This window comes from Micrasema longulum, unplaced genomic scaffold (genome assembly GCF_059751315.1).
Source record: "Micrasema longulum isolate JH-2025_06_02 unplaced genomic scaffold, ASM5975131v1 h1tg000418l, whole genome shotgun sequence".
NCBI lineage: Eukaryota > Metazoa > Arthropoda > Insecta > Trichoptera > Brachycentridae > Micrasema > Micrasema longulum.
This window is the reverse complement of record NW_028277618.1, coordinates 215,860-243,736: the sequence shown is the minus strand read 5'-3', so window position 1 is coordinate 243,736 and position 27,877 is coordinate 215,860. Positions and strand designations below refer to the sequence as shown.

Here is a 27,877-nt window from a genome sequence, read left to right as displayed (position 1 = left end):
AATTAACACTTAATTTGTTGGAATGAACATCGATGACTTCAATTGTTTTAAATTGTCCAAACTTGCACTTTTTCGGCGACCACACACCAACTAGCGTGGTCGTAATACGAAGATATGATGTGTAGATTCTCCACATACTTCTCGATCATCTGATCCAGTTCTCCCTCCTTGAAGACGTGGTAGTACCGGTGGAATGTGATGGCCCCACCTCCGTTGTCGGACGGTAAGCTGTCTTGGGATGTGTCGCTGAGAGAAGCCTGGAGACTCGGCCTGTCTTGAACGTTCAGGGTGTCTTCGGCTCTCTGTCGCAGTAGAGGGCTTCGCACTGGAGCCGTTTCTTCCGAAGATGACCGTCCGTCGGCGAGCTTTCTTTCCTTAGACCACTCGCTGCAGGAAGCGAGCGACGCGGTGCTGGCGCGGCCCAGCGACGCTGTACTTCCTCCGCAGTCAGTTTTGCCCGCGCTGTTTGTGTCTCTCCGACTCCAGTCGCTCCCGGACCCCGAGATATCACCCGCGTCGCTGGATTCGATAGAATACCCCGGTTTGAGAACCGCCATGCCTACCGAGGAACGAGGAGTGATAGACTCCGGGCTGATTTCCATTCTATCCACCTCGCTGGAATCTGTAGACTGACCGCCCACCTTCAAAGATGAACGCTTGTCTGTGCGATATGATTCTATACTAATTTCTGAATCTAGGGAGTATCCCGATTCTAATGACTGACTATTTGTTTTCGTGTCCGCGTAAGTGTTAGTGTCTATCGTAATTTCCGGATTCCCGTTGGATTCTATCACGTTCACAGCTGGAATGGTGATTTCTATGTCACCAGTACTCGCGTTAATTCTCGAAGTTTCACTGCACTTATTTGGCACATCACTATTGGGTTTTTCATTGTTATTTAATAAATTGTCTAAACTTCCTATGTCAGCGATAGGACTTTTATTTCTATTAGATAACTTATTTTTCTTACTTAAGTCGTTAGGTTTATTTACATTATTGTCAACTTTTTCACTCGATGTTGTTTTACAGTTTTTGGATATACATGGACATTTATTAAAGGATACCTGGTCTGTCTTCTTTGAGCCAGAGTCTCCCGAGCACTTGGATCCATCTTTATTCGATAAATTACATTTTGTCGGAGCACGATTTGTAGTGGGTTTCTTATTTTCTGTATTTTCTAGTTTCTGCAATTCATCCGAAAGGTCGTCGAGAACATTTTGACATAATTTGTTCTTACTTTTTCGTTCTTTCTTGCTCAAACCACTTTCGCATATATCAAAATCTTCTTCACTCATTCTCTTGGAGTATTGATCTATCTCTTGGAGTAGTTTTTCGCTTAATTTCTCCGCAAATTCGGTCAAGTTTTGTTTGCAGTCTTTGTTCCATTCCTTTTCTTCATCCTCGGTGCCCGTAACGATGTCTGACTTGCAGGTAACAAGTTTTTCATTGGCGTTCAGGCGAGTGAAGCTATCAGATTTAATTAACTTGTCACCTTCCAGACTGGAAATAGACATGGAGTCATAAGGAAATTTGGTCGGACTCTTACGGCATTTTGAAAAACAATCTTCAAAAGACATTCCCTCAGGTTTGATAGGAGAGAGTTTGTTAAGGCTCCATGTAGAATTGCTCGTACTGCCTTGTTTAGGAGAACGTTCTTTGGATCTTCGACCAGGTGACAGTCTTTCTAAACTTGAAGTACTTCCACTTGAGCTAGTATGAGAATGTGACCTCGATCTTTCTTCCAAAAGTCTTAAATCCCCCGGTGAAAGTTTGTTCAAGCTCCAATTGCTACTGTTTGAACTCTCTGAACTGGCTTGAACAACAGTCATCGCTTCGACTGATTCCATCGTTTCCAGCTTCCTTCGTGATCTTGGACTGGACTGGATAACTGCCTCGCATGTTTCATCCAGAGATTGGGCAACTTCTGCTGCTGCCTCTAATAAGCTTTGATTTGAAGTAGATTTTGGTGTTGAGGGTTCTGTTCCATCTGGCTCGCAAATCAAAGGAGGTATAATTATAGGTGTTTCTGAAATAAATAAAAAGTCAATTTAATACCTGTAGCAATATTGATGTGAGTAATATAATAGTGATATATTCTTTTAAATTGATGAATAAATTACCTTTCTCTTTTGCTTGTTTAGTGTTTGAGTCTTCGGGAATAACATTGATGACGCTGTCCATTGAATCTGGTGAAGAAACTCCACTAGAATCACTATCCATATCATCAGTTTCTGGGTTAAATAACTCTAATGATAAAAGACGAGGAAGGGGCTTCGCTGTTACTTCTGGTTTTCCTTCTTGGGTTGAACATCTTCTGACGATAGGAAATATAGTTCTACTATTGGTCGAGGCAAACCCTGGCCTTTGTCTTAATAGATCCCTGATTTGTTTTAATCTCTCTCTCCTTTTCCGATCCATGAGTCTCGAGTTCAGATTCTCACTCGATGGAGATCTGTCCTCAGAATCCTTTCTTCCCTTAAATGATGGTATTTCTGGTAATTCAGCTACAGTTTGCAAAGTTATTTTTGGGTATGGTTTTGTGTCTTGTAAAACTCTGGGTCTCACATTGTTTGTGTCGGCGGTAAGTTTATTTATTTCTTCTACATCTTTGTTGATTTCTGCCAGCAGTTCTTTTGATTTCGAAGCGATCTCAGCTTCTGATTCTGAGCAAAATACTTGGTCTTCTGGTGTAATATCATACGGAATACTTTCTTTTAACTTATCATTAAAATTTATACTAAAACTAGTTTCAAATTCTGTATTATCACTAATACTGGAATTGCACTTGGGTGGTGAGTTAGGCTGGCTTCTGGTCTGCGGAGGCAAGTTTCGATCTCTGTTGATTGTCTTCTGACATTTAAGACTAATTTGTGTAGCTAAAATTTTGCTAACTGGCACTGGTGCTTGGGTGGACTTGGGAGAACTAGGAGGGCGAATTATCGGGAACATGGTGAGGGGCAATTGTTTTAATCGGGGGGAGGGAAGTCCTCCTGGTGCATTTTTCACTCTAGGAGACGTAGGAACCGAAGACACTTTCATTCTCGGAGAACTTGGACCTGGCGACAGAGGTGTGGGGGAGAGAGGATCTTGCAAACCGTTTGGATCAGATTTTGGCACATAAATGACGGACGCAAAGCTATCTTCAGAATCCACACTTGTATCACTTTGTAGACTGCTATCTTTAGATGAATCCGATCCATCCTCTTTTGAATGGCGTCTTTCTCCATTTGATTTTGAGTCTTCGAAGTTTGATCCTATCGATTTTGAATCTGCCGGTGGTGTGTTTGGTAAAACTGAATCACTATTCTGACCATTCAACCCTTGACTCGAAGAAGGCATTTCATGGCTTTTCCAACCCTGAAGAATTCTAACAAAGCTATTTACTGTAGCCTTTTCTATGTGGTTTGTGGAAGCTTTGAATTTGTGAGATAGTCCATTTCTCAAGGATTGAAATCTTTTGGCAGTGGTGGCTGATGTGGAGAAAAATGAGTCTCTGAGGGAATCGAGTGTTTTATGTCTTCTATACAATACTTCTTCGTTCAGTGATGCCTGTTTTTGGATATTTTTTCTTACTTTTTCTTTCTCTCTTAATCTTTCAGTTGACATCAACTCTTCATTCAATGAGCTTTGCTTTAAAACTCCACCTCTTCTAGAAAGGCCGTGCGCTGATATTTTGAAGTCTGGAAGTTGTTTAACCAAATCTTTCATGTCAGTCGGTTTATCTAGATCTTCATCGGCATCATCTTCGTTGATTGATTTTTTCTGTTTTACTAATTTTGGTTTGGTTCTAGTTTGCATTTCTTTCTTTTCTTCGAGCGCTTCCACGCGGACTTCGGATTCTTCCGTTTCGTCCGTAGCTCCTCCGAGGCTTGGAACACTAGACCTAGATCTGACCATGGACCTTTGCTGGGCAGCTAATATATCACTTAGGCTTTTAGATTTGTTATTCACACTTAATTCGTTGTAGGTGCTAGTTTCAGAACAGGCGAACGTCTGCCTTCTTACGGGGATTTCTTCGTCTTCTAGCCGTCTAAGTTCGATCGGGAGGTCTTGTATTTCTGCGTCATAATCTTCACACCCATCAGGGTCGCACCTGGCGTCGGGAACGTCTTTAGAATAATTACTCCACGAGTCGAGGAACCAAGGTTTGACAGATCTCTTGCTGCCCGCTAATTTCTGTATAGCTCTTCTTACAAAACTGTAACAGGTTTCGTTGGGTGAAGATAGACTGGATGTACTAGGAGAAGAACTGGCGGGACGATTGGGGTCTATTGATCTTCCTTTGTGTCTGTTTCGGTTCTTTCTCCTAGTTTGGTTTCCCCTGAAAAGGCGAGTAAAATTAGGCAACTACCCAAATAAATCATTTAAATAATATTACGTCATTTCTTAATCGGTTTCTTACCTCCCAGAGTCAGTATCAGAAGCGTGAGTGTATGCGTTATACGGAGGATGGACCAAGTCATCTTCTGATGTGGCTGTGGTAGATGTCAACTCTAGCGATGGAGTACTCAGGGCTTCTGGCCTGTGCCATGGTACCAAAACATCCTGAAAAATTCAATTATTAAATAAAGTTACTATTTAATATATTTGATGCGAATCACAAAAAAATCAAAAATCACAAAAAAAAACTGGTTTGCTTATTGGTTTTAGTTGGAATCTTAGTGTATTTTTTTTTATAACAGGGAAATATCACACTATGAATACCGATAAAAATATATTAAATGGATTTAGTTTATTAAATTGTATTTTCAAAATCAATATGGATTTTGTGGAGAAATGTTTTCATACATAAATTTAAATTTTTTTTTTTTTTTAATACGTCACTTTAAAAACGCGACATGTTTGGCCTTGATAGTTGAGACGTCAAAATTCGCTACAATGTTCTAAACAAATTCGAATGGTCAGGAACAAATGAATATGAATCGTGACGTATTAGGGGCGTGGCCAATGGAATAGCCGTTTTGCGGGAATTCAAAATTACAAATTTATAAATGTTTTTTATGCTACGAATACGTAACAATTTTTTTTTTGTTTTTACTCAAAAGTATTTCGTAGACCCATTTTAAAATGTAAAACAAAAACCGTGCTATTTTCCGATTGAGATCTCCGTGTAGATTTTCGTGACTGTTATTCTGATTTGGTTCTTTGGTCTGCTCCTACATTTGCGAAGTAGCAATTCGTATGGTTTGTTATAAATTAGGATCATTAAGGTTGTAGTCTGATAAAAAGTAAGGAAATCATAGGATTCGCTATTTTAAAACGCCGCAAAAAAAATAAAGCAAATAAATATTAGATAAAAACAATTAAATAATAAAAGTTTTATATAACTAAAATATAATTACATACCTACATTAATAGTCATGTGAAGACGAGTGTCAAAATGATTTTTATTATAACGATTTGAAGATAATGAATGAGGAAGTATTGAATTCAAGCTCCTCCTCCCATCCCCTCTCCTTTTTTCAACTATTTCTCAAACAACATAAAATATTTTCATGATCTAATCAGTGCATGTTTGCCCTAATCAGTGCATGTGCTTATTAAAATGCGTGTCGTGATGGTTTTATATTTTTGTGCAACAACTGTGGTGAAGGTGTATAGTGGGTTTTGCATGTTGGTTTCATTGGTGTCCTGACGAAGAGACGGGTACGTCTCGAGACCAGTAGCTATAAAAAGTTGGTAAGTGGTTACATAAACATATTTAATAACATTTAGTAAAAAGGTATTGTTTTTTTGCCCTTTTTAGCTTACCTGTGATTCAAACTTCCTGTTTCTCTGTTCCATGGCCCAGACCGAGATGACCAGCCGCCCCCCGATCCGCAGCACGCGAGCCAGCTCCCGGATGGCGCGGACCCTCCTCTCCACCGTGGCGAAGTGATGGACCACCGCTATAGAGAGACAAGCGTCGAAGGTCTCGTCTCTGAATGGCAGAGCCAAGTTATCGCACAGTACCACCTGCAAGAAAAACACACAGCGGGTGTTTAAAATCGTGAAAGAATGCAGTTCTGTGTGTGAAATAGAACTGGAACCCTGGAGGCGTACTAGTAAGCACCCGACGATGCTTCAGTATCACTCGGATATTAATCTCCCATTCGGGATGTTTCGGAATCAACAACAACAAACCATCACGCCGTTTCTCCGTAGGGGTAGGCAGAGAGGATAGAACGCCATATCACTCTATCTTTGCATACATACCTCGCTTCCTCTACATTCATACATCTTCTCATGCACGCATGCCGATTATTCCTACTTTTGACATGTCCATCTTCACGTATTTGATGGACTTGATCGTGCCATGTCTTTCTTGGTCTTCCTCGTTTTCTCCATTCACCAACATTCGCATCGTAGATCCTTTTAGTCGTTTTTTCGCTGTCCATTCGCTCTACACGTCCAAACCAACGCAGCACCCCATTCTTGATTCTGTCGATAATGCATGTCTCAGCCTTACACAGTTAACGAATCTCGACATTTGTGCACCTATCATACATCGTTTTACCACGCATTCGCCTGAGGGATCGAATTTCGACAGCATTCAACCTACTTTCATCATCATTTTTCCAATTCCATACTTCGCTCCCATACATTAGAGCAGGCGCTAGAACTCCATTGTGAACTGCTAGTTTAGCCTCTTGCGGTAAACATTTGTTTGCCAAAGTAGATTTCAGTGCACCGTTCACCCTTTCCCGGCACTAACCCTCCTTTCAATATCTTTCTCGGTCTTTCCATCCCTAGAAAACATACTTCCCAGATACACAAATTCTTCTATCCGATTAAGAACATCTCCGTTCACACTGATCTCACATTTCGTTATATTTCGGAATCCCTCGAGCGATTTATTGCTAAAAACCTATGCTCGTCGGTTTGTGTCGGGCTAGCTATGTAAAATTATTGTGTCCCTAGGTGTAATGATGGGTACGTCGAGGTACCACGAACATGCGTCTATTTATTTGTGTACGCTAGAAAAATACTCATAGATACAGGAACCAATTTCCTCTATAATTTGTCATCCAATTGTGTATCCGCATAATACCTTCCTATGTGTATTTTCTATGTCATATATGCCTCGTCGGTAAATAAACCCGCCTCGTATAAAAGTACATTGACTGTTTTCAATCAACAGACTAGACCCGTCCGTTTTCTATGAAGCAAAGAACACACAGGAGAAAACGCAACACCCAATCGCTGGACAAAAACCCGACTGAGACTGTCTGATGCTCTGAATAAAGGTAAGTTGCGTGCGCTATGCACCAGGTCCGGTGTGTACCAGTTACTGACACTGGCACCGGACGATTCGTGTGCCCCTTCACTCTTAACCTTTCAAATTCAATTCAATACTGACGTATGGTCTGATTGGCTGGGGAAGTTGCACTAAAACGACAATGGCTTCAGCAGCTATAGCTCAAAAATCAGTGATAAGAGTTATATTAAAAAAATCATACCGATACCCGAGTGATTCGCTCTTCAAAGAATTTCAAGTGCTGGATATTCGCCAACAGTATATATTGAGGTCAGTGGCGGTCACGCATCTCACAGGGAAAAATACGCAACAGTTTGTCATGTTCATAATACTAGACACTCCAATAAGGATATGATTCTACAGAGAGGAGTTAATACTATTTTGGCTCAAAGGCAGCAATATTATAAAGGCCCGAGGATATATAACCTTATCCCAGATTCATGGAAATGTGGTGGGATCGCCAGGCTGAGGAAGGTGTTGACTGCATTTTAAATCTATATTGGTCGGAGGGAGTCAGAGAAATTGTTGTCCGATGTAGAAGGGCGTAAGCTGATTTCTTGTTTTACTAGTAATGACTTAAGACTTAGGATATGGAGATTTTGGTATTATTTATGTTTTCATTGTATATTTATTATTTACTTTTAAGACTGAAAAAGCACACATAATAATAAAACTGTAATTACTTTTTAATTTTATTATAAAATACATAATTTACTGCCTTAGAACGGGGAAGCTAGTTAGGCAGTTCAGATGAACCACCAGCAAAAAAAAAATATATTTGTTTACATTTACAACTTAATTAATTTGTTGTATAAATAATTCACTGTAATACAAATGTAAAAAAAATAAATAAAGAAAAAAATATACGAGTGTAAATGTCAGAATATTAATTTAAATCTAATTATCATTCATCTGCATATTAATTATCAATATTTCTAAACTATGCACTCTTGAAACTTACATTTCATCCCTCCACCGAGGTGCGAACGAAAAATATTCCAAAGAACAAAACATTTTCAATTTTGGGAAGAACTAGAAGATTTGTTGATAAGGGTTCATGCAAAATCACCTACAACATCACTGGACCACACACCATAACTACCCCCGCAGCACATTATCCTAATAAACCACGACAAATTTTAAACAAACTCACAAAAAAAATGGGTTACAAAATAAACTAATCAATATGGTACGTTATGCCGATGACGCTGCAATATTAGCAGAAAACGAAGATGGTCTACAGAGAATGCTTTATAGTTTTCACCTTGCTTAAAAAAATTACAATACAACGATCTCCGTTAGTAATCAAAGTGTTTAACCATATCAAAGGAGCCACTCAGATGCAAACAGATCATCGATACTGTACTCATTGAGCAAGACGTGCGGTTCACATACCTCGGTGTAGATCTCCAGCAACAGTGACCTATAAAGCAGAGCACAGACTAATAAAGCCACACGGAGAAACAAACATATATACTTATTGAAAGTAAAGTCAGGATATATAAGACATGCGTCCGATCCGTCATGACCAACGGGATGGAAGTGAGAGCCGACACCAACAGGACAAAAAGCCTTTTCGGAGTAGCGGAAATGAGAACCCTACGCTCCATCGCAGGCAGAACTCTTAGAGATCGGATCAGAAACTAAACGATAAGGTCTGTATGTGGTGTTGAAGATATAGTTAGGTGAGGAAGAAGCAGAAGACGCTTTTGGAGAGACCTTGTGAATTGCATGGAAGATACGAGGCTTGCGAAAATCATTAAGTTTGAAAACCCCTGCAGCAGAAGACTACCGGGAAGGCCGCCAAAAAGATGTAAGGACAGCTGGATTTCATCATCCCAAGACAGCCCGCCGTCACAAGCAGGTCATAAGACCTAGACTAAGAAGAAGAAGTAGACGAAACAAAGCTCCAAGAATATACCCCAGAAAAAATGGTTAAACTGAACTGTGAAATGAATGGCTTACCTGATTATCTTTCTCTCTAGCTAGTTCCACCAGCCTGTTGCACCGATCTGCTCCAACCGTGAATACTGATGGATTAACATTCAGGTATTTGCCATTTCCGCACCCTGTAACAGACAAATGTCATATTTTGTTAGTAATTTGTACCGTCCATTAAATAACACAAAGCTATAGGCAGAATCTACGGATGAGTTTAGATATAAATTAGCTTATATTCTTGAATATCCAGACGCCAATTTTTATCAAGACTTAAAACTGGGCAGCCTCAAAACGCAATTTCACAATTTCTCACCATGGTTGTTTATCGTATTCGCGATCACAATGGAACATCCGTGAACACCTAATATTAAATGTCAAAATATTTACGTTTCGCGACGTATAATCCTGCTGCGCAATCACATATTTGAATTTCACCGGTGTAAATATGGAAAATATTCCAAAACTGCTATTTTTATTTATTTATTTATTATTTATCATGCTATTTAGCCAGCGGTTGGCAAGCCAAACCTCAAGAAAAGCAGTCGCCATACTAATTGTAATTTAATTTTCACTTTTTTGTATTACATACTCTTTACAATTTTGCAAATGCAATATATTGTTTTTTTTAATAGCAAACGCCGATTTTTCACCAATGAACTGTATTTATTTACGAGGATCACAAACCGACACGAGCGTTGACTTAGAGATTACACACGCGTTGACTTATGACTGCATGTTCATTATTGTTCATTGTGATCGCTAAAATGCTTAGCATGTTTTTAAGCACATCGATAGTTATTTGTGATTGAGCTACAGGCGAAATTATTTAGCACGTCCTGTGTATCATCGATCGTGGACTATGAAACCCACAATTGTAATAATTATTCATGTTTGTATTTTCAAAAATAATAATCATGCAGGCAGTAATAATTATATAATAATAATAATTATATAAATAACAAAGGCGTATAATAATGAATACAGGCAATTATTCGGACTGCCTAGGCACTGCAGTGCCTCCGAAATGTTCACAGCTGGACGGGCAAACACCTTCGCTGCCCTACTTTGCCAAAGAGCCTGGAGCATATGGGAACGCCTGAAAAACTCTAATAACGCGCTTCTCCAAGCCATTGCAGGGTGGATCCATTCACCGTTGTTCGAGCGATGGCGAAATATGCTAAGACCACCATAAGTGCTTCACATTTAAAATTGTTTTATGTTTATATGGTAGAATTGGCTCTGCACTATGTAGCCATTTTACTACTTAAAAAAATATCACTCCATGTTCGCACACAATGGTGCATAGGACACTGCATCGGCACTCCAATTGCAGCGTATTAAATTAAATTGTATTATTTGAAAGGTAAGATGATCAGTTTAACGCTTCAGGTCCCACTCCAGGGCCGCGATTATGAACGGCAATCTTCATCGATATATACTTAGACGGTATAAATTAATATCGATATTTATGTACGTAAGTGTGTTTATTTGCATGAAAATTCAAAGTTCCTTCGTCGGTAACTGGTAATTGAACATGTTTAGAAAATAAAAATTGTAAATATATTATATTTTTCATACTGAAAACATAATTTTACTTTGTTGATGTAATTGAAGATAAACTTTAAGTTCCCATCAGAATACGTACCCGTTTTATTTTGTTAATCTTTGTTTTTAATTTTTGTATAAAATTGTACGATTCAATATGTCCATTTATTTGTAATTTTCTCAAACTGAACGGTTTAGGTAGGTATGAAGAAATTGCCTTAAGGTAATATGCCCGCCCTTATATGTATATATATATTGTATATGTATATAAAGTGTTAAATAAATAAATACCCAGGAACATAAAAGTTTTGCAATGTATAACCACCTTAAAAGCTAATATTTTACGTCCACTCTGCCAGGAATCGAATCCACGACCTCAAGAATGGTAAGCGAACGCACCAACCACCACACAACAAGGTGGACTTATCTCCACTCGACTTTCTATTCCAAGATTTTTAACTGAGAGTAACCATAGAGTAAAAAACGCTCGTCCACGGTTCTGATACTTTTTTACATTAAGAACTGTATTCCTTATCCGCCCGGACACAAAAATATTGTTATATTATAAATTTAAAACGTTGTTCATGTCAAAAGCAAACACGCCCGAAGGGCATGTATGACAAGATGTATGAATGTGGAAGAATACTCAATTAAAATCTTTAACCTACTTTCACTATCTATTAAAACAATTAGTAACGAGAAAATGTTCAAAAAGGCTATAAAAAAATGGATAGTGGAGCTAGGTAGAAGTAAAATGGATTGTCTCATTCGCTCAAACCAATATTGAATTAGCTACTGCACAAATGTAAAGCTTATGCTATGTTTTTGTTCTTTCATTGTGCGTTTTGTAATATAAATAATAAAGCTGTACATAAATTAATTATAAACATAAATACGCAGTTTTTAAAACTGTCGGAACATTTTGTTAATTATCTCTGTTTATTAAGTTAGTCTTCTTTGTTTATTCTCACTTGTAAAAATATTTCAAAAAAGTATATTGTTGAGTGTCCTCGGCACGGGTACCCGGGTACGGGTGAGGTCACATTATTTTTACTATTAATCAGAGTTTATAATGGAAAAAAATGTGATTAAATAAATAAAATAAATATAATAAATGTGATAGACGTGTGTGGCGTTCTATCGTCTCTGCTTACCCTTATGGGGAAAGGACGTGATGGTAGTAAACATCGATAGAATAATAAACATTATTTTATTAAAATACCTTCAAAATGGTTCAATTATTGCTATGGATTTTTATTGCGAATATTTTACGAGTACAGAGTAAAAATATTTATGCACGTCTTGCAAAGTTGTGTACAGAGTCAAAATGTTTTATCAATGGGTGCATCGCGTCAATTCTTCGAACTAATTGAGTATTACTTTTCTACTCGACGTCACAATATTTCCCGCGCGTATCGAACGATATCCGCAATGGGTGACGTAATACGCACCCCCCGTTTCACCCTCTTTCCCTTTTTAAAGGCCGAGTGACACCGACGCCCGACGGCGGAAACACCCGAACGTAAATAAGCCACCCCGAGTAAAAAGGAACGATAAGAACATTCGAGTCGTAGAGGATCAAATCCAGGGCCGCGATTATGTACGGCTATCTTCATCGGTATATACTGAGACGGTATAAACTAATATCGATATTTAGGCACGAAAGTGTGAATATTTGTATGAAAATTCAAAGTTTCTTCGTCGGTAACCGGTAATTGAACATGTTTAGAAAAAAAAAATTGTTAACATATTATATTTTTAATACAGAAAACTTAATTCTAATTCCCTTCATAATCGAGGCCCATGTAGGTATAATTAATTTACAATAAATTGAGCATGTCCAAATGTTTGCACACATTGCTGAAATTCTAGGGAGTTATTTAGATATAAATTTATTTCAACAGAGAAAAAACGGTTGTGTTGCCTAGCATTAATTTATTTAAACACTAAATATATATATAGACTTTATGGGCGGACATATTGACTTGAGGCAATTTCCTACCTACCCGAACCGTTCAATTTGAGAAAATCAGTGATATATGAACATTTCATATTGTGATATTTTCATTATAAAACAAAACATTGATATATGCGTATGTGATAGATAGTAGTAGGTGAATTAATTTAACCAGATTAATTTCACCCACATCAATAAAGGTATCAGCTCTTTTACTTCACAACTTAAACCAGCCAATAACAGGTCATAAGCCCTTAAATGCATAGGTTTCCATACTACCTTCTCGAAAATGTTTTAATTCTGATTCTATTACACATAAAACTCTATTCATCACTCGCTATTCGGACAAAAAATACGAGACATTTAATCGGAAAAATTGATTTATTAAGTTACCAGCTTTTACTCGTATGTTTAAAAAATTGAGAATAGACCCTTTTGCATTTAATTTATATTGACCTTAATAAAATTGCATTATTTCATAAATTATCTTATGAAGGGTACAAAATAAAAAGGATGGATATCAAAAAAGGAAATTTTGAAATATGAAGTTTTGGAACCTCTTGGACATTATTTTCAACATGAAGTACTTTTAATCCAGTGTTTTTTTGAAATTATGATTATTTTCTATCAGATGATTTGCGAAATGTTGTTGAAAATAAATATTAAAATTAGACAACTTAGAAATCTTAGAAATTAAAAAACCGATTCATAATTAGAAAACAATAATTAATAACCAAATAAACAATATTTATTTTAGTCCTCTCCTGGCTTACCTTACTTAAAAAACTTACTTAATAACTTACTTAAAAAACCACTTGATTTATTGGGTCCACGGGTAGTATTTAGTGAACATGATAGAAATAAAATAAAAAGGAATCAATTCATTAGTTACGTAAACCTCGACAAAGAAGCTTGTTTGCTTTGAAACCGGTCGGTGAAAAATAAAAATTAGTGGTTAAAAACAAAGTTGTTTTGTTTATTTTATTACAATGAATAACCACAAAGTTAGTGCTTCAAATATAAACTCTACATTTTCATGTTTATTATTTACTATATGATAATTAATAAACAAAAAATGTGGCATTGAATTGACTCGTAAGATGCGAACGAACTTTTGACGAGGTGTAGTTGTTTTGTATCGCGCTAATGTCACGGAGCGGTTTGTACAATTTTCCCGCTCCCCAGGGATGACGTCACGGCGCCCCATTCACGATTTTGGAAAAAGGAATCCCGTCACGCGCGCTCCGCATGAATCGAGCGGGAAACGCGAACGGCGACTTCCGCCTGGGAACGGAGAAAACGAGAACCAAAATGCCCGGGAAAAGGTGCGGGGACCTACCTACTCGCACTGCTTACCGCGATAATTATTATTTACTCTTAAAAGACTGAAAAAAAATCCCCCTGGAGACGGTGCTGTAGCGTCGCGTTACATTTAGCAAAAGATGACATGTTTTTAAAGACAAAATTTAAAAAACAAAAAAATATCACATGCGTTTAATTTGGTATACTGTTTTATAATGTATTTTTCATACTTTGTAAAAATAATCATAAAATTTAGCTTCATTATTAAACAAAATTATATATATATATATACTAGCGGACCCGATAGACGTTGTCCTGCCCGAACGTTTGCTTGCCTGCTATTAGCTTGGAAAAATACTTTTCATTGATAAGTATTTATTTATTTATTTGACACTTTATATACATATACAATAAATATACATATAAGGGCGGGCATATTGCCTTAAGGCAATTTCTTCCTACCTACCCAAACCGTTCAGTTTGAGAAAATTATAAATACATGGACATATTGAATCTTACAATTTTATACAAAAATTAAAAGCAAAGATTAACAAAAATGAATATAAATATAAAAAAAATAATACTATACTATGAAGAGAGGAGAGGGGATGGGAAGGAAAGAAGAAGGATAACGGAACAATTTAAATATTTAGATAGTGACATTTCAATCTTGACTTAAATGTAAATAAAGAAGGGGCGTCTCTAACATTAGTGGGTAGATTATTCCACAATCGAGCGGCTACTACTGTGAAAGAGGAGGCAAAAAAATTAGAGCGATGACAGGGTATTAAAAGGGTTCTCTCGTTACTAGAACGAAGAGATAAGTAGGTACCTAGGTACTTGTTAATGATTGAATTTCAAAACCGAAAATTATCAATATTCAAATATTGAATTTAAATAGGTTCTTGTTTATGGTTGAATTCCAAAACATAAAATAATTGATTTTCAAATATAGAATCCTTTTTGCAACTCGGCTCTTCTCACCAACAGGGGCGCACTTTATACATGAATGCGATTTTCAAAAATGTATCGAATGTCAGTTAATGTTTTTTCAGTGTTACTAAAAATCCAGTAAAAAGAAATAAATGGAAATAAGTTATAAGGAGTGAATCTGATTGGGATCCATAAAAGTGAATGTTGTTTGCAAACATTCAAAAACAAACTTTTTTAAACACAAAAATACAACATCCTTCCTTTTTTTGTATATGTAAATCGGTTAAGCCGTTTAGGGGAAGTTCAGTGACATCACACGTACAGAAGAATTATATATAAAGATATATATGCAGGCTGAGCCATGTTAGATGGAGACTATCCTAACCAGTCGTGGTTATACGGTATCTTTTCTACACCCTAGAGGGTGATTCATTTAAAGATTTTATTTGCTTCATATAATGGCTGATAATTAAACGTCAAACGGTGTATAAAACTGCTTCAAAAACGGAAATAAAACTAAATACGGTTTGGTCAATTCAACCTAATTAAGTGTTTTGGGTAAAGCTTAAGGTCGCAATAATGGTCTAAATGAAAACTTTCAAATTTACTTGGACATGTTCGTATTTTTTTAACGTTTAATTTGTTATACGTGTGGTTATTATATGAAGCAGATTAAAAAATAAAAATCTTTAAATTAATCGCTCTCTAGGGGATAGAGAAGATCCATAATACCACCCCAAAGGACGCTCCGTATTCATTTTTTAATCCACTAGTTTTATATAGATTGCCTGGGGTGGTATTCTGAATGCAAAAGCGCGCGTATAAAACGCACTTTTAACGCGTATTTACGTACTAAATACACGCTAACAGAGCGATCTCCTTGCGCGCAATTTCGTTCAGAATACAAGCCCTGGTATTAAATATGTAAAGTTATTTATGAAATAAATTTATTAAATAAATATATATTGTATGACATAACAGCCACCCACAAGGGTTGATTTCCTATTTCACATACCTTCTTAATTCACTATTATAATCAACATCATCATCATTCACTTATTTATTTAACTTTTTGTACATAATGTTATTTGTACATTGGCGGGCTTATTGCCAAATGGCAATTTCTTCCAACCAACCAATAAAATAAAAGTTTAATTTTTATAATTCAAGTTACAGAACATATTCAATAAAAAAAATATATTAAAAAGCTAAAGATATATAAAAATAGAAATAAACATATTTGTTTATAAATTACCTTAAATCAAAACTATTACTCAATAGGAAAAAGGAAAAAAGAGGAAAGAGAAAAAAGGAAAGGAGGAGAGATTAAGGAAGAGAAAGGAGATGTTTCTTCAGACGTGATTTAAACAGAGATAATGTAGTAACATCTTTGATGGTGGATGGGAGATGATTCCACAGTCGAGCCGCATGGACACTATATGAGTTAGAGAAGAAAGAGGAGTTGTGGATGGGCATTAAGAGAGTGCCTTGAGAACTAGAACGAAGAGGTAAACCATCAAACCAACCAACTTATCCGCACCTAATGATGCATAGGGCACTGCCTTGATCCAAAAAATCGCAGAGTATTTAATTTTTTTTGGGTGGGTAGGAAGAATCTGCCTTAAGGGAATGTACCCACCCTTATTTATAAATCAGCTTTTTGGTTATATGAAGGTAAGATGATTAGTCTTACGCTTTAGGCGCCAGTGACTGTGAAATATTGCAGAGTGAAAACACAGCTATAAAATATTTTATATCAATATTGTCGGGAATCACACCCAAGGTATTCATGCATGGAAGGCAAACGCGCTGACCACTTGACCATGAGTGGACACAATTTTACTATTATAATTGTAATTTATCTAATTCATATTAAATGATATTATCGAATGTTATGTGTATAACAAAATGCCTGAAAGTGGAAGAAGCTAGGAAGGTATATTTCAAGATAGGACGATATCTGCCTGGGTAGGGGTCTACGGAGAAAAGAAGATGGTGGTAATTATAAAAAGTAAACTCGTAAATTATAAAGTGACACAAAAAATAAATACTACCATCGTTCTTGTTATTTTCCCAGGTACTTTTTTTTGGCCAATTTTAACAAATGTTTTTCAATTAAGTAGTTAATAACATTATTTGACATTCAATACAAAAATTAGTTCCTGAATCATAGATAAATTCCTGTTTGACCATAGTAAGAAACAGTTCAAAGTTATTGTACGGTAACCAGAACGGAAAAGTGACCTCACAAGTAAAAATGAAAGCGAGGATTTAAAAACTTTAATGCATTAGTAAATTCTAGCAATTTTGTAAATACCAATTACGCATTTTATAGTATTTTGGATAGCATCAAAAAGGGCAACTTATTACGCAATGATGTTGATCTATTGAAGGGCGCGAAACAGGCAAACATGGTGTACCGTGGGCGTAACTGCTGGCATGTAATATGCAATCACAGATAATCTAAGTAAATTAAATTAAAATAACCTTAAACATGGGTGAAAACACTAAAAAATGGCTTAGCTGTGGGCACAATTAAAAGTCTTACAAGCATGTAAACTTCAAAGTTTTAGAAATATTAAAAAATAAAATAGTTTGATATAATACCTAGATTATAAAAACAATAAAACTCTTTGTACTTACCGCCAATCTGCCAAACAAAATGGATTTTTTACCCTTGAAAATAGACGCACTGTGTCTGAATTATGCTATTTACATAAATTATTAAATAATAAAGCAGACTCTTTTAACCTACTCTCCAAAATTAATCTTAATGTCCCCTTTCGCGTGATAAGAAATAAGTATTTATTCCATCTGCCAGTCTGTAGCACTAACTATACACAACACTCTTTCCTCTATCGTTCTTGCTCTAACTATTATGTTTTTTTTTCATCTATTGATATATTTTACATACCCCTTAATTTATTTAAAAATAAATTAAGACTTATTATTTCTGGCTGCGATACGATCCCACTTACTATTTAATGATGCTCACACTTACACACACTTGAACACTTACTCCCACACTAATACACATAAACACACATCTACACTTACTCTAATACAAATACACATAAACACATCCTCTTGTTGTAACACAATTTAATAATATGTATGATTTTTATTTAGAAACTTTGCTGGTCTGTCTTTAAACTGTATTTTAAAAAAATGTTATTACATCATTGTCGACTGTTTGTTTCTTTAAAATAAATAAATAAATAAATATTGGAGCCGGCGGACGTCACGCCGTTTAAGGTTTGCTGATACATCTAACTACGAAAAACGTGTTTTTGTACACTGTATAAAATATCTTTGTTATCTTCGTGTCGGCCTCGTGGTGCAATGGTCAGCGCATTTGCCTACCATTCAAGAGGTCTCGGGTTCGATTCCCGATATGGTTGATCTGAAATATTGATTTAAAAGGGTGTTTTTACTCTAGACTATTTCATAGTCCCTGGACTGGTCCCTGAAGCGTAAGACTGGTCATCTTACCTTCATGTAACAAAAATGATCAAGATACGCTGCGATTAATGACCAATGCAGTGCCGTATGCACCATCAGGTGCGGAAAGGGAATGGTGATGACGTTTTACCTTATTTGCCTATTTCGCGTCCTTAAATAGATCGAAATCATTACGCACTAATTTACCCTTTTTTACGCGATACAAAATATTATAAAATGCGTAATTGGTATGTATTAATTTGATCTTAACTTTGCTACACCATGTATTTTGAAATAAACTATCTGTATTGTATTTTTGGACATTTATAAAAAAATATTATGTATATTGATGTGTCATAATATTTTATTTATTTATTTAAATCTTAAAGTAGGGCACACATATCATACATATTGTTATGTGTGTTCTAATAATAACATTGAAAATATATTTAATTTATAAATTGTTTATCACATATGTCTTGACCATTATTTTAAATTTTGATATGTTTTTTTCTTCATAAATATTTTTTTCCATTTCGTAATACTTTTTAATTGCTTTAAATAAAATTGAATTTTGTGACTTTGCCTTTTTCCTAAATGGAAGTCTAATTTTGTTCTTTTCTCTAGTATTGTATTGTATATTTATATATGTATTGAGTTTAAAACCCATGTACTGTGTAACACTTATGCCTCGATGCCCAAAATCCCCTGAATCTGTCAAACCAAATCATCGAAAGCGCCGAGAGTTTCAAATACCTGGGTTACGGAAAATGACAGCCTTAATAAGAACTGAGAGTGCGGCTAGGAGTAGCAGGCGCCACATTCAACAGTATGAAGGTTCTCTGGAGATCGGATATTTACTCAGTGAAAACCAAATGCCGCCCATATAACGCCTGCATAACACTTATTCTCCTCCACGGATGCGAATCGTGGCACCTCACTAGGGCCCAAAACAGCAAAATATTGAGTTTTGAGAATAGGTGTCTCAGAAGAAACTTGGGTGTGCGGTGGTTTGACTTTGTGCGGAATGAAGTAGTAAGAGAACGGATGCAGCAAACTCCGGTGACAAATGTCATCAAGTGGAGGCGATACGGTTGTACTACGGATGCCTCCTGAGAGCCTTAACCATGCTTGCCTAGTTTACAAGGCATCAGGTTCTCGACGTCCTGGACGTCCACTGCTGATTGTTCGTCGGCAGTTCATGTCAGAACTACAGGACGCGAATCCGACTTGGGAGGACGCTCAGAAGCTTGCAGCCAACGGAGATGGCTGGAGGATCTTAGTGATTACCATATGCTCCTCGCCTCAGTTGTATACACCATGATTTGGTCTGACACACGTTTTGTATTTCACGTTTTGTATATGTTTCCAATAATCATGTGTTCATTGTACAATACGACATTTCTTAGGCATCCAGATGTTTACTAACTGAGATGGATAGTTTCTCATCATCACTATGGCAGTATCATCTGCATGGCATGTGATAGTAATGACCTTATCTCCCTTAGTAGATTCACTACTTTTTAAAATTCTTAACAGCGTTTTTTTAAATATATTTATTCTGCTCGTGTAAGAAAAGGATGCAGGCGTATATATTGTTGTGCTATATTTAGTTATAAAAGTGCTCAACTTGCTTTGTTTCTTTGTTGTTCTCAATATGTGTTATTTTCTAAATGTTAATATTATTTATGTCCCGAATTGAGTTGTTGTAACTCCTGGGAATGTAATTCAACGTATTATACTTGTTATATACTTTATGTTATATGATTTATAAATAAAATAAATAAATAAACTAGGGAGCGAACATGGAATTTATTTATTTATTTATGTATTTCACAGTTTTAAAATGTACAGAGTTTATTTGTTTCAGGTCCCGACTAGCTAGGAAATTCCTGTGTTTAGGAAGGACCTTATTTTTTTAATGTGTTTTTTAAATATTTTTAATATCATTAAATGATGCTTAATAAATTCAAAGAATAATAATAACATTAGAAAAAATCAATATAAATATAAATTAGAAAACATGCCAGTAATAATAATAAAAATTGAATCATAAAAATAAATTAGAAAATATGCCATTAATAATAAATAAATGAGACATAATTATTATAAATTATAAAACATACCGATAATAATAAAAATTGAACCACAAATACACATTATAAAATATAAAATTAGTAATAAAGAAATTAGTAAAAAGTAAAAATGAAATATACATAAAACAATAAGAGATTTTTTTTCAATTAAAAGCAACACAATTTTTACTATGATGATGATGATTGATTTTAGTGCAGAAGAGTACCGGCATAACAGGAAATTTTCTAACAAGTCTGGACATAAAAAAATAATATAATTGTGCTGCAATAAAATTGTTTGGTGTGTATTAAATAAATACAAAATTTAGATAACCGTTACTTTTTTAAATTTAAATTTCATTGATAAACCCTTACGGGTTACATACATTTAACAAAATATTTTCACTTTTAAAATTCACATTCTACTGTTAATAATAATATTTTTAACATCTTTTGTAAAGGTTGTCTGAGTCTTTTGTTTAGTTTTGTCTGGTAGTTTATTGTATAATTTCAGTCCATGGTTTATAAGTCTCGATTGTCCTTTTCTCGTTTTAAAAGATTGTATATGATATTTTTCTGATATTCTCGTATTGTGTTCATGTTTACTACAGTTTTTTTCAAGTTTTAATTCTTCGTCTACAATTTCATCAGTGGCTAATTTATGAATAAATTTTAAAGATTCTAGTTTAAAGAGTTCAGTCACATTTAATTGTTTAGTTTGTTCAAAAAGTTCTTTAGTTGCTGTTAGATAGAGTAGGTCATATACTAACTTTAATATTTTATTTTGCTGTCTTTGTAGTCTGTTTATGTCATTTTGATTTCCTGTTCCCCATAGTAGTTGTATATAACATATTTTAGTTTTTACATAGGCTTCATACATTATTTTTTTTTCCTTTATTGGAACAAAGTTTTTGATTTAAAAAAATAGACTCGATAAAGTCGCCACTTTTTTACTTTTTTATCAAATGAATCGGAGATCAAATAAATTTCCTAATGACTTGTACGTATCCCTGTAACACGTATAAAATAACTATGATACATGTAAACGTACAGGGATGATAGTGGGAGTATTGGATTTTCAGTCTATTTAGTAAAGAGCAGACTAATTCTACTAAAGAGGTCGCTGAATGGGCCATATTGGAAAAGTTTATGATGGCCCGAAATGGGATGAGTCGGCAAATGAGAAATCAATAGTTCACAAGTTCAAAACACTTGTGTATTTTTACTGCACCGAAAAACCACCAATTATACTTTTATTTATTAAATATTTTAATGTGTTTATTTCACACATACACTGTTTTTGTTGAGCAAAACCATAATTCGTTTTTCATTCATAATGTACGGCTTTCCCGAGGCATCCTCAGCACGTGTCCAAGCCTGTAACAATCACAAATAACTATCGACGTGCTAATAAGCGACGTGATAACAATTTCTCACCATGGTTGTTTATCGTAGTCGCGATCACAATGCAACATCATAGCTCTAATTTTCTTGCCTCCTCTTTCACAGTAGTAGCCGCTCGATTGTGGAATAATCTACCCACTAATGTTGGAGACGCCCCTTCTTTATTTACATTTAAGTCAATATTGAAATGTCACTATCTAAATATTTAAATTGTTCCTTTATCCTTCTTCCTTCCTTCCCGTCCCCTCTCCTCTCTTCATAGTAGTGTTAATTTTATTTTTTTTATATATTTTTATTTTGTTAATCTTTGTTTTTAATTTTTGTATAAAATTGTAAGATTCAGTATGTATTTGTAATTTTCTCAAACTAAACGGTTTGGGTAGGTAGCAAGAAATTGCCTTAAGGCAATATACCCGCCCTTATATGTATATTTATTGTATATGTATATAAAGTGTAAAATAAATAAATAAACATCCGTGAACACCTAATATTGAATGTCAAAATATTTACGGTTCACGACGTATAATCCTGCTGCACAATCACATATTTTAATTTCACCGGTGTAAATATGGAAATTATTCCAAAACCCTAATTTTTATTTATTTATTACTTATCATGCTATTTATTGCATTAAGCCGGCGGTTGGCAAGCCAAATGTCAAGAAAAGCAGTCGCCATAGTAATTGTAATTTAATTTTCACTTTTTTGTATCAGATACTCCTTACTATTTTGCAAATGCAATATATTGTATTATTTTTTATAGTACACGCCGATTTTTCGCCAATGAACTGTATTTATATACGAGGAAAACAAAACGCGACCTCCGTGGCGTAGAGGTCAAGACGCTTGACTTACACATGGAAGGTTCCGGGTTCGATTCCCGGTGCGAACACAAAAAAAGAAATGTGATTTTTCTCAAGCCTGGGTGTTCTGTGATGTAATTTACAATTGTAATTGGGCCTCCTGGCCTGTTATGCAAAAAAAAAAACAAACCTACACACGCGTTGACTTATGACTGCGATAACTTAAGCTCGTTCATTATTGTTCATTGTAATCGCTCAAATGCTTAGCATTTTAAGCACCTCGATAGTTATTTGTGATTGAGCTACTGGGCTCCATTGTGGAAGACCATCGATGAAGATTTTTTTGGCTTTATTCACATGTTATACAGTGTGTAAAGTGGCCACTTAAACCAGCCATAAACCCCGTGACCATAAGACGTCCATATCCCCTTCTAAAATATGTTTGTAAAATTTCAACCTTAGTTTTGATTTAAGCTTTGTATTTCTTATTTGTAACGTATCTTCAGTTTACTATCACCGCGCAGATGGGATTTAATAATGCAAAATGCGTGGTGAATCCAACTTTGGTATAAATAACAACAGTATCGTATCGAAAAATCCCAGATTTCAACGGTACGCGAAATTAAATTCGCGTAATATAGATTACGCACCCCGCCGCACTCTTCCCGCCCTCGCCCGCACTCAAGGGCGTCTAATGACGTCATCGGACCTCCCTCACAGGATCAGGGTTAAGGGAAAGGGGGAGGGCGGTGACCGGGGAGGGGAGGGAAGGCCCTACAGAGCCCTGGAAGGAAAAACTTTTTCAATGGACTCCACGAATATTGCGTCACAGATTCGGTATCCTGATTTTACTATCTCGAACCTTGATATCGAGGGGTGGGGTGGAGAGACATCGTGGTAAGCGCGTTTGTCTAACATTCTGGGTATGGTTGGAGAAATAATTAAGTTATTTAGTTGATCAGTATTAACTTATCTTATAAAATATTGTTTTTTTATGTTGTTTAAAATATCACCCAAATACTAACTTTTAACAGAATTAAAGGCAGATTAGACCGCAAAAAGTAAAATTAAGAAAAATTGATGTTTTTAAGAGGACGCGCGGTCTGACCTTCCTTCAAACGTATCCCAGCATTTTCTCATTGCACTAGAGCGATGTTTTTTTTTACATACTGTATATATTAGTGATCGACCGAAGCTTCGGTTTCAATTTTGGCCAGTTTGGGCCAGTCAAATTAGTTTGGACCTCGGTTTCGGATTCGGCCAAAAATTGACCGTAACTTCGGCTCAGCTAAAACCTGCTTTCAGGATGTGTCGGATTACGTTCGGCAGTACTCGGGTGGAAAATAAGCATAATAGGAAAATATCACTTTTTGTTTTACATTTTTAAAGTAATTAAGGTCTATGGAATACTGTCCGGAAAAATATTCTTTTTTGCAAATTATCAGTAGCAAAAAAAATACTTTTAAATGTGTAATTTTGAATTCCCGCAAAAGCAGTCGTTTCACCACGCCCCTAATACGTCACGATTCATGTTTATTTGTTCCTGGCTATTAAAATTTGTTTAGAACCATATCATGAATCTTGACGTCACAACAACCAAGGCCGAACAAGTCGCATTTTTCTACGAGCGTATTTTTATTGAATTTCTTTTTTACATTTATGTATGAAAACATTTCTCCATAATATCCATGTTGATATTGAAAATACAATTAATTATTCTAAATCCATTTCAGATATTTTAATCGGTATTCGTAGTATGTGATATTTCCCTATTAGACAATAGAATACCCAACTATGTCCTAATTATGACAGACAATAATTTTTTTTTTTTTAATTATCAGCGTACTTCTAAAAAAAGCGTATTATGGACTAAATGAGTACATGGAAGATAGCAGTATATGGAACTGACAACTTTTTATATTTTTTATATTTTGTTTTTTTTTTTGTTTTTTTACAATATACATAAGAGGTAAAATAGAGTATAAAAAATAAAGGATAATTACAAAGTAATGAAATACATATTAATAGTAAAAATAGTAAACAATAAATCCCACAAAGGCACGGCCTGTTCGTAGGTATACAAGAAAATGTTAATGAATTTTTGCTCCTATTATAAATAGACAGTTATCATATTTTTGTGTAACATAAGAAAGAGAAAATAAAATATTCTGTAAAACCTTATAAGTTTTTTTTATATAGTACTTAAAAAAGGAAATAAAAAATATTTTTAAAAAACATAAAAATATTCCTTATTATTAAAGGGCAACAAAATATATCATAGAAAAAAAGAGTTCATATCTTTAGTTTGAATCCACGATAGTGCATGTTTTTTAAAGGAAGGAAAATTTTGAAAGTTTGGAATCAATGAAATATTATCAGTAAAAAATATGCACTTTACTTCACGAAATTCAGCAGATAGATGAGTAGAGAAAATGAATGTTTAAATATAGGCAGAATGATGAATCAACAGTGTTATGAGATTGTCTAAATATTTACAGACAGGCTAGAGTTCCTCCCTTGGGAGTTATTTATAACATAAGAAAGACAAAATAAAATATTCTGTAAAACATTATAAGTTTTTTTTTATATAGTACTTAAAAAAGGAAATAAAAAATATTTAAAAAAAACATAAAAATATTCCTTATTATTAAAGGGCAACAAAATATATCATAGAAAAAAAGAGTTCATATCTTTAGTTTGAATCCAGGATAGTGCGTGTTTTTTAAAAGAAGAAAAATTATTACACTATTATTTTATTTGTTTTAATTCATTTGATTATTTTTAGAATGTGTAATTATTTATTGAAACCTGACTATCTCTTTTGTTGTTTTGTTTAATCATTGATATAATGACTTTCAATAAGCATGTAAACCTGGTACAAGAAATTTAATAAGTAAGGCCCTATTTGTATACCGTAACGACGAACTAAAAAGGCAACAATGTTTGATTATGTCCAAATGCTTGCAGACTGGCTGGATTTCCTCCCTAGGGAGTTATTCATATTTGAATTTATTTCAACAGAGGGAAAACATTTTTGAGAAGGGAATATGGAAGTCTAGGCATTTACAAGGCTTATGACCTGTCATTGGCTGGTTTCAGTGGCATTGAATTACTACCTGGTAAAATAAGGAGTATAAAAATTGGAAAATTCTTTTCAGGCGTTGCCTAGTAGGTGATTTGGTTCAGCCGGATGAATCTCACCCACGTGATAAAGGTTTCAGCTCTTTTACTTCACAAAAGTCAACAGATGGAAGAGTTGAGGAAATGTGGATGTTGAAACATGGGCAGAATGGTGAATGTTACACAGTGTGTAAAGTGGCCACTGAAACTAGCCAATGACAGATCATAAGCCCCGTAAATGCTTAGACTTCCATATTCCTTTCTCAAAAATGTTTTCTCTCTGTTGAACTAAAAAGGAGCTAAAAATAAATAAAATTACTCATTAAATTTATGTTTTTTATTTCATTGTGTATTTTATTTAACACTTATATTGATTATCTCGTAAGGTTTAACAATAAAAACGCCTAATTTTGGACGTTTTGAAGTGACTTTTAACTTATTTTACAAGTTTCAGTTTCCATTACTGGCGTGACACTGCCGTTTGTTTTCTTTGTTGTTAAAGTGTCTTTTATAAAAGCTAAAACTACCCTAAACCCGTTGATAGTGCCTTATTTTATCTGTCGTCTTCAGACACACGGTATACAAAAATGATTTTTGAAAAAAGCAAAACGTGCAACACAGATTTTTTTTCTGATACTCTTATACCCGTATGCAGAGACAAAACTTCAGGTGAGGAAAGTACATTCTAATTTCAAATGCAGAGAATAAGCCGAAGGTGAAGACAATAGAATGTACTTTCCTCACCTTAAGGTTTGTCTCTGCGTACGGGTAATTTTCTTGTTCTTAGTAGTGGGGGTCAGTGCTATGCAAGCTCCTGACGTCGCTGCGACCTGTGAAGATCTATTATTAATTTATATATCAACGGTTCAAAGAATCTTTTGCTATAAAAAGTTTGACAGAAATAATTACAGCAGTGAACAATTTTATATGTACTATATGATATGAAATCTAACTATTTAATTAAACTAAATAATTAAAACTAAACAAATTAGTATTTTTTTATTTTTTTTTTAAAAACTGCAAAAAAGTAAAAAAGAAACATACAAATCTAAGGGAACTCTGCATTCCAGGTGAACTAGCTAACAGACGTCTTACGCTTAGATCAGCTACATCTACGTCGAAAGGAAAAGTTATTATATCTCCACGCAAACAGCGCACTAAATTCGGCGAACGTGCATTTGCGGCCGCAGGCCCTACGGCATGGAATGCTCTCCCAGCAGAGGTCCGAAACTGTGAGAGTGAAGTGATGTTTCGGAAGAAACTTAAAACCCCCTTATTCTCTAAATCATTTGAATAAATTCTTAGCATGTGGTGAAAAAGTAATATGAAAAAGTACATTATTTTTCTTAAATTAAAAAGTTAAAATTAAATTTATATCTTTATATAATCACTTTGTAAAGCACCCTTGAGGTATTATATTACGAAAATTGCGCCATATAAGTTATCCATAATTATTATTATTATTATTATTAAGATGACAAATTCAAATTGAGAATAATTTAACATAAACATAAAGTGACTAGTATTTAGCTAGGTTATTACCCAATAATAAAGAAGAAAAATAATGCTACAATAAGATTTTATGAATAATACGTTTTTTGGATCAATGTGAAAGCTTTAATAATCTTAACACTTTGTATCCCGGAGCCGTGTAAACACGTGATTATATAACTATGCGTTGTGTCCCGGTCCCGTGTTTTCACGTGGTTTACCGGCTGTCTAAAAAATGTAATTTTATTGAAATTTAGTGACTTTTATTAGTACTTTTTTGCTGCTGGTAAACCACGTGAAAACACGGGACCGGGACACAGCGCATGGTTATTATAATCACGTGTTTACACGGCTCTGGGATACAAAGCACAGAAAAAGGAGTGAGGCCCTGTACATGTGCGAACATTGCAATGCGCAATGTGGCTCTCCATAAAAGCCAATGTTGGCAAAACTATCATACAAAAAATACTTATTTAGACATAGTATTATCATAATTATGACACTTTTAAGAAACCCTTCACAAAGGATGAAATTTCACAAAAATGGGCCGGGCACAGGGTAAATTCTATGTGTATTCGGCCGGTGCTCTAAGTGTTAATAACACCTTTATTTTATCAGTTGGTTGGAAG

The 27,877-nt window shown here is 35.0% G+C and overlaps 2 protein-coding genes across 2 annotated transcripts in view; one reads left to right on the top strand and one right to left on the bottom strand.

The window, feature by feature from the left end:
• The window catches only part of Top3beta (DNA topoisomerase 3-beta), a 57,532-nt gene extending 50,435 nt beyond the window's left edge, over positions 1–7,097 (top strand). Inside the window, exon 14 of the mRNA XM_088226272.1 lies at positions 5,792–7,097. The gene's annotated coding sequence lies outside the window, so the exon portion shown is untranslated. The remainder of the gene's footprint in view (positions 1–5,791) is intronic.
• Positions 48–27,877, bottom strand: part of fid (class I SAM-dependent methyltransferase fire dancer) — a 90,445-nt gene continuing 62,615 nt past the window's right edge. Inside the window, exons 3-7 of the mRNA XM_088226280.1 lie at positions 9,203–9,306; positions 5,752–5,955; positions 4,403–4,545; positions 2,121–4,321; positions 48–2,026 (exon numbers count right to left, since the gene is read on the bottom strand). Coding sequence (XP_088082406.1) covers positions 48–2,026; positions 2,121–4,321; positions 4,403–4,545; positions 5,752–5,955; positions 9,203–9,306 — 4,631 coding nt within the window. The remainder of the gene's footprint in view (positions 2,027–2,120; positions 4,322–4,402; positions 4,546–5,751; positions 5,956–9,202; positions 9,307–27,877) is intronic.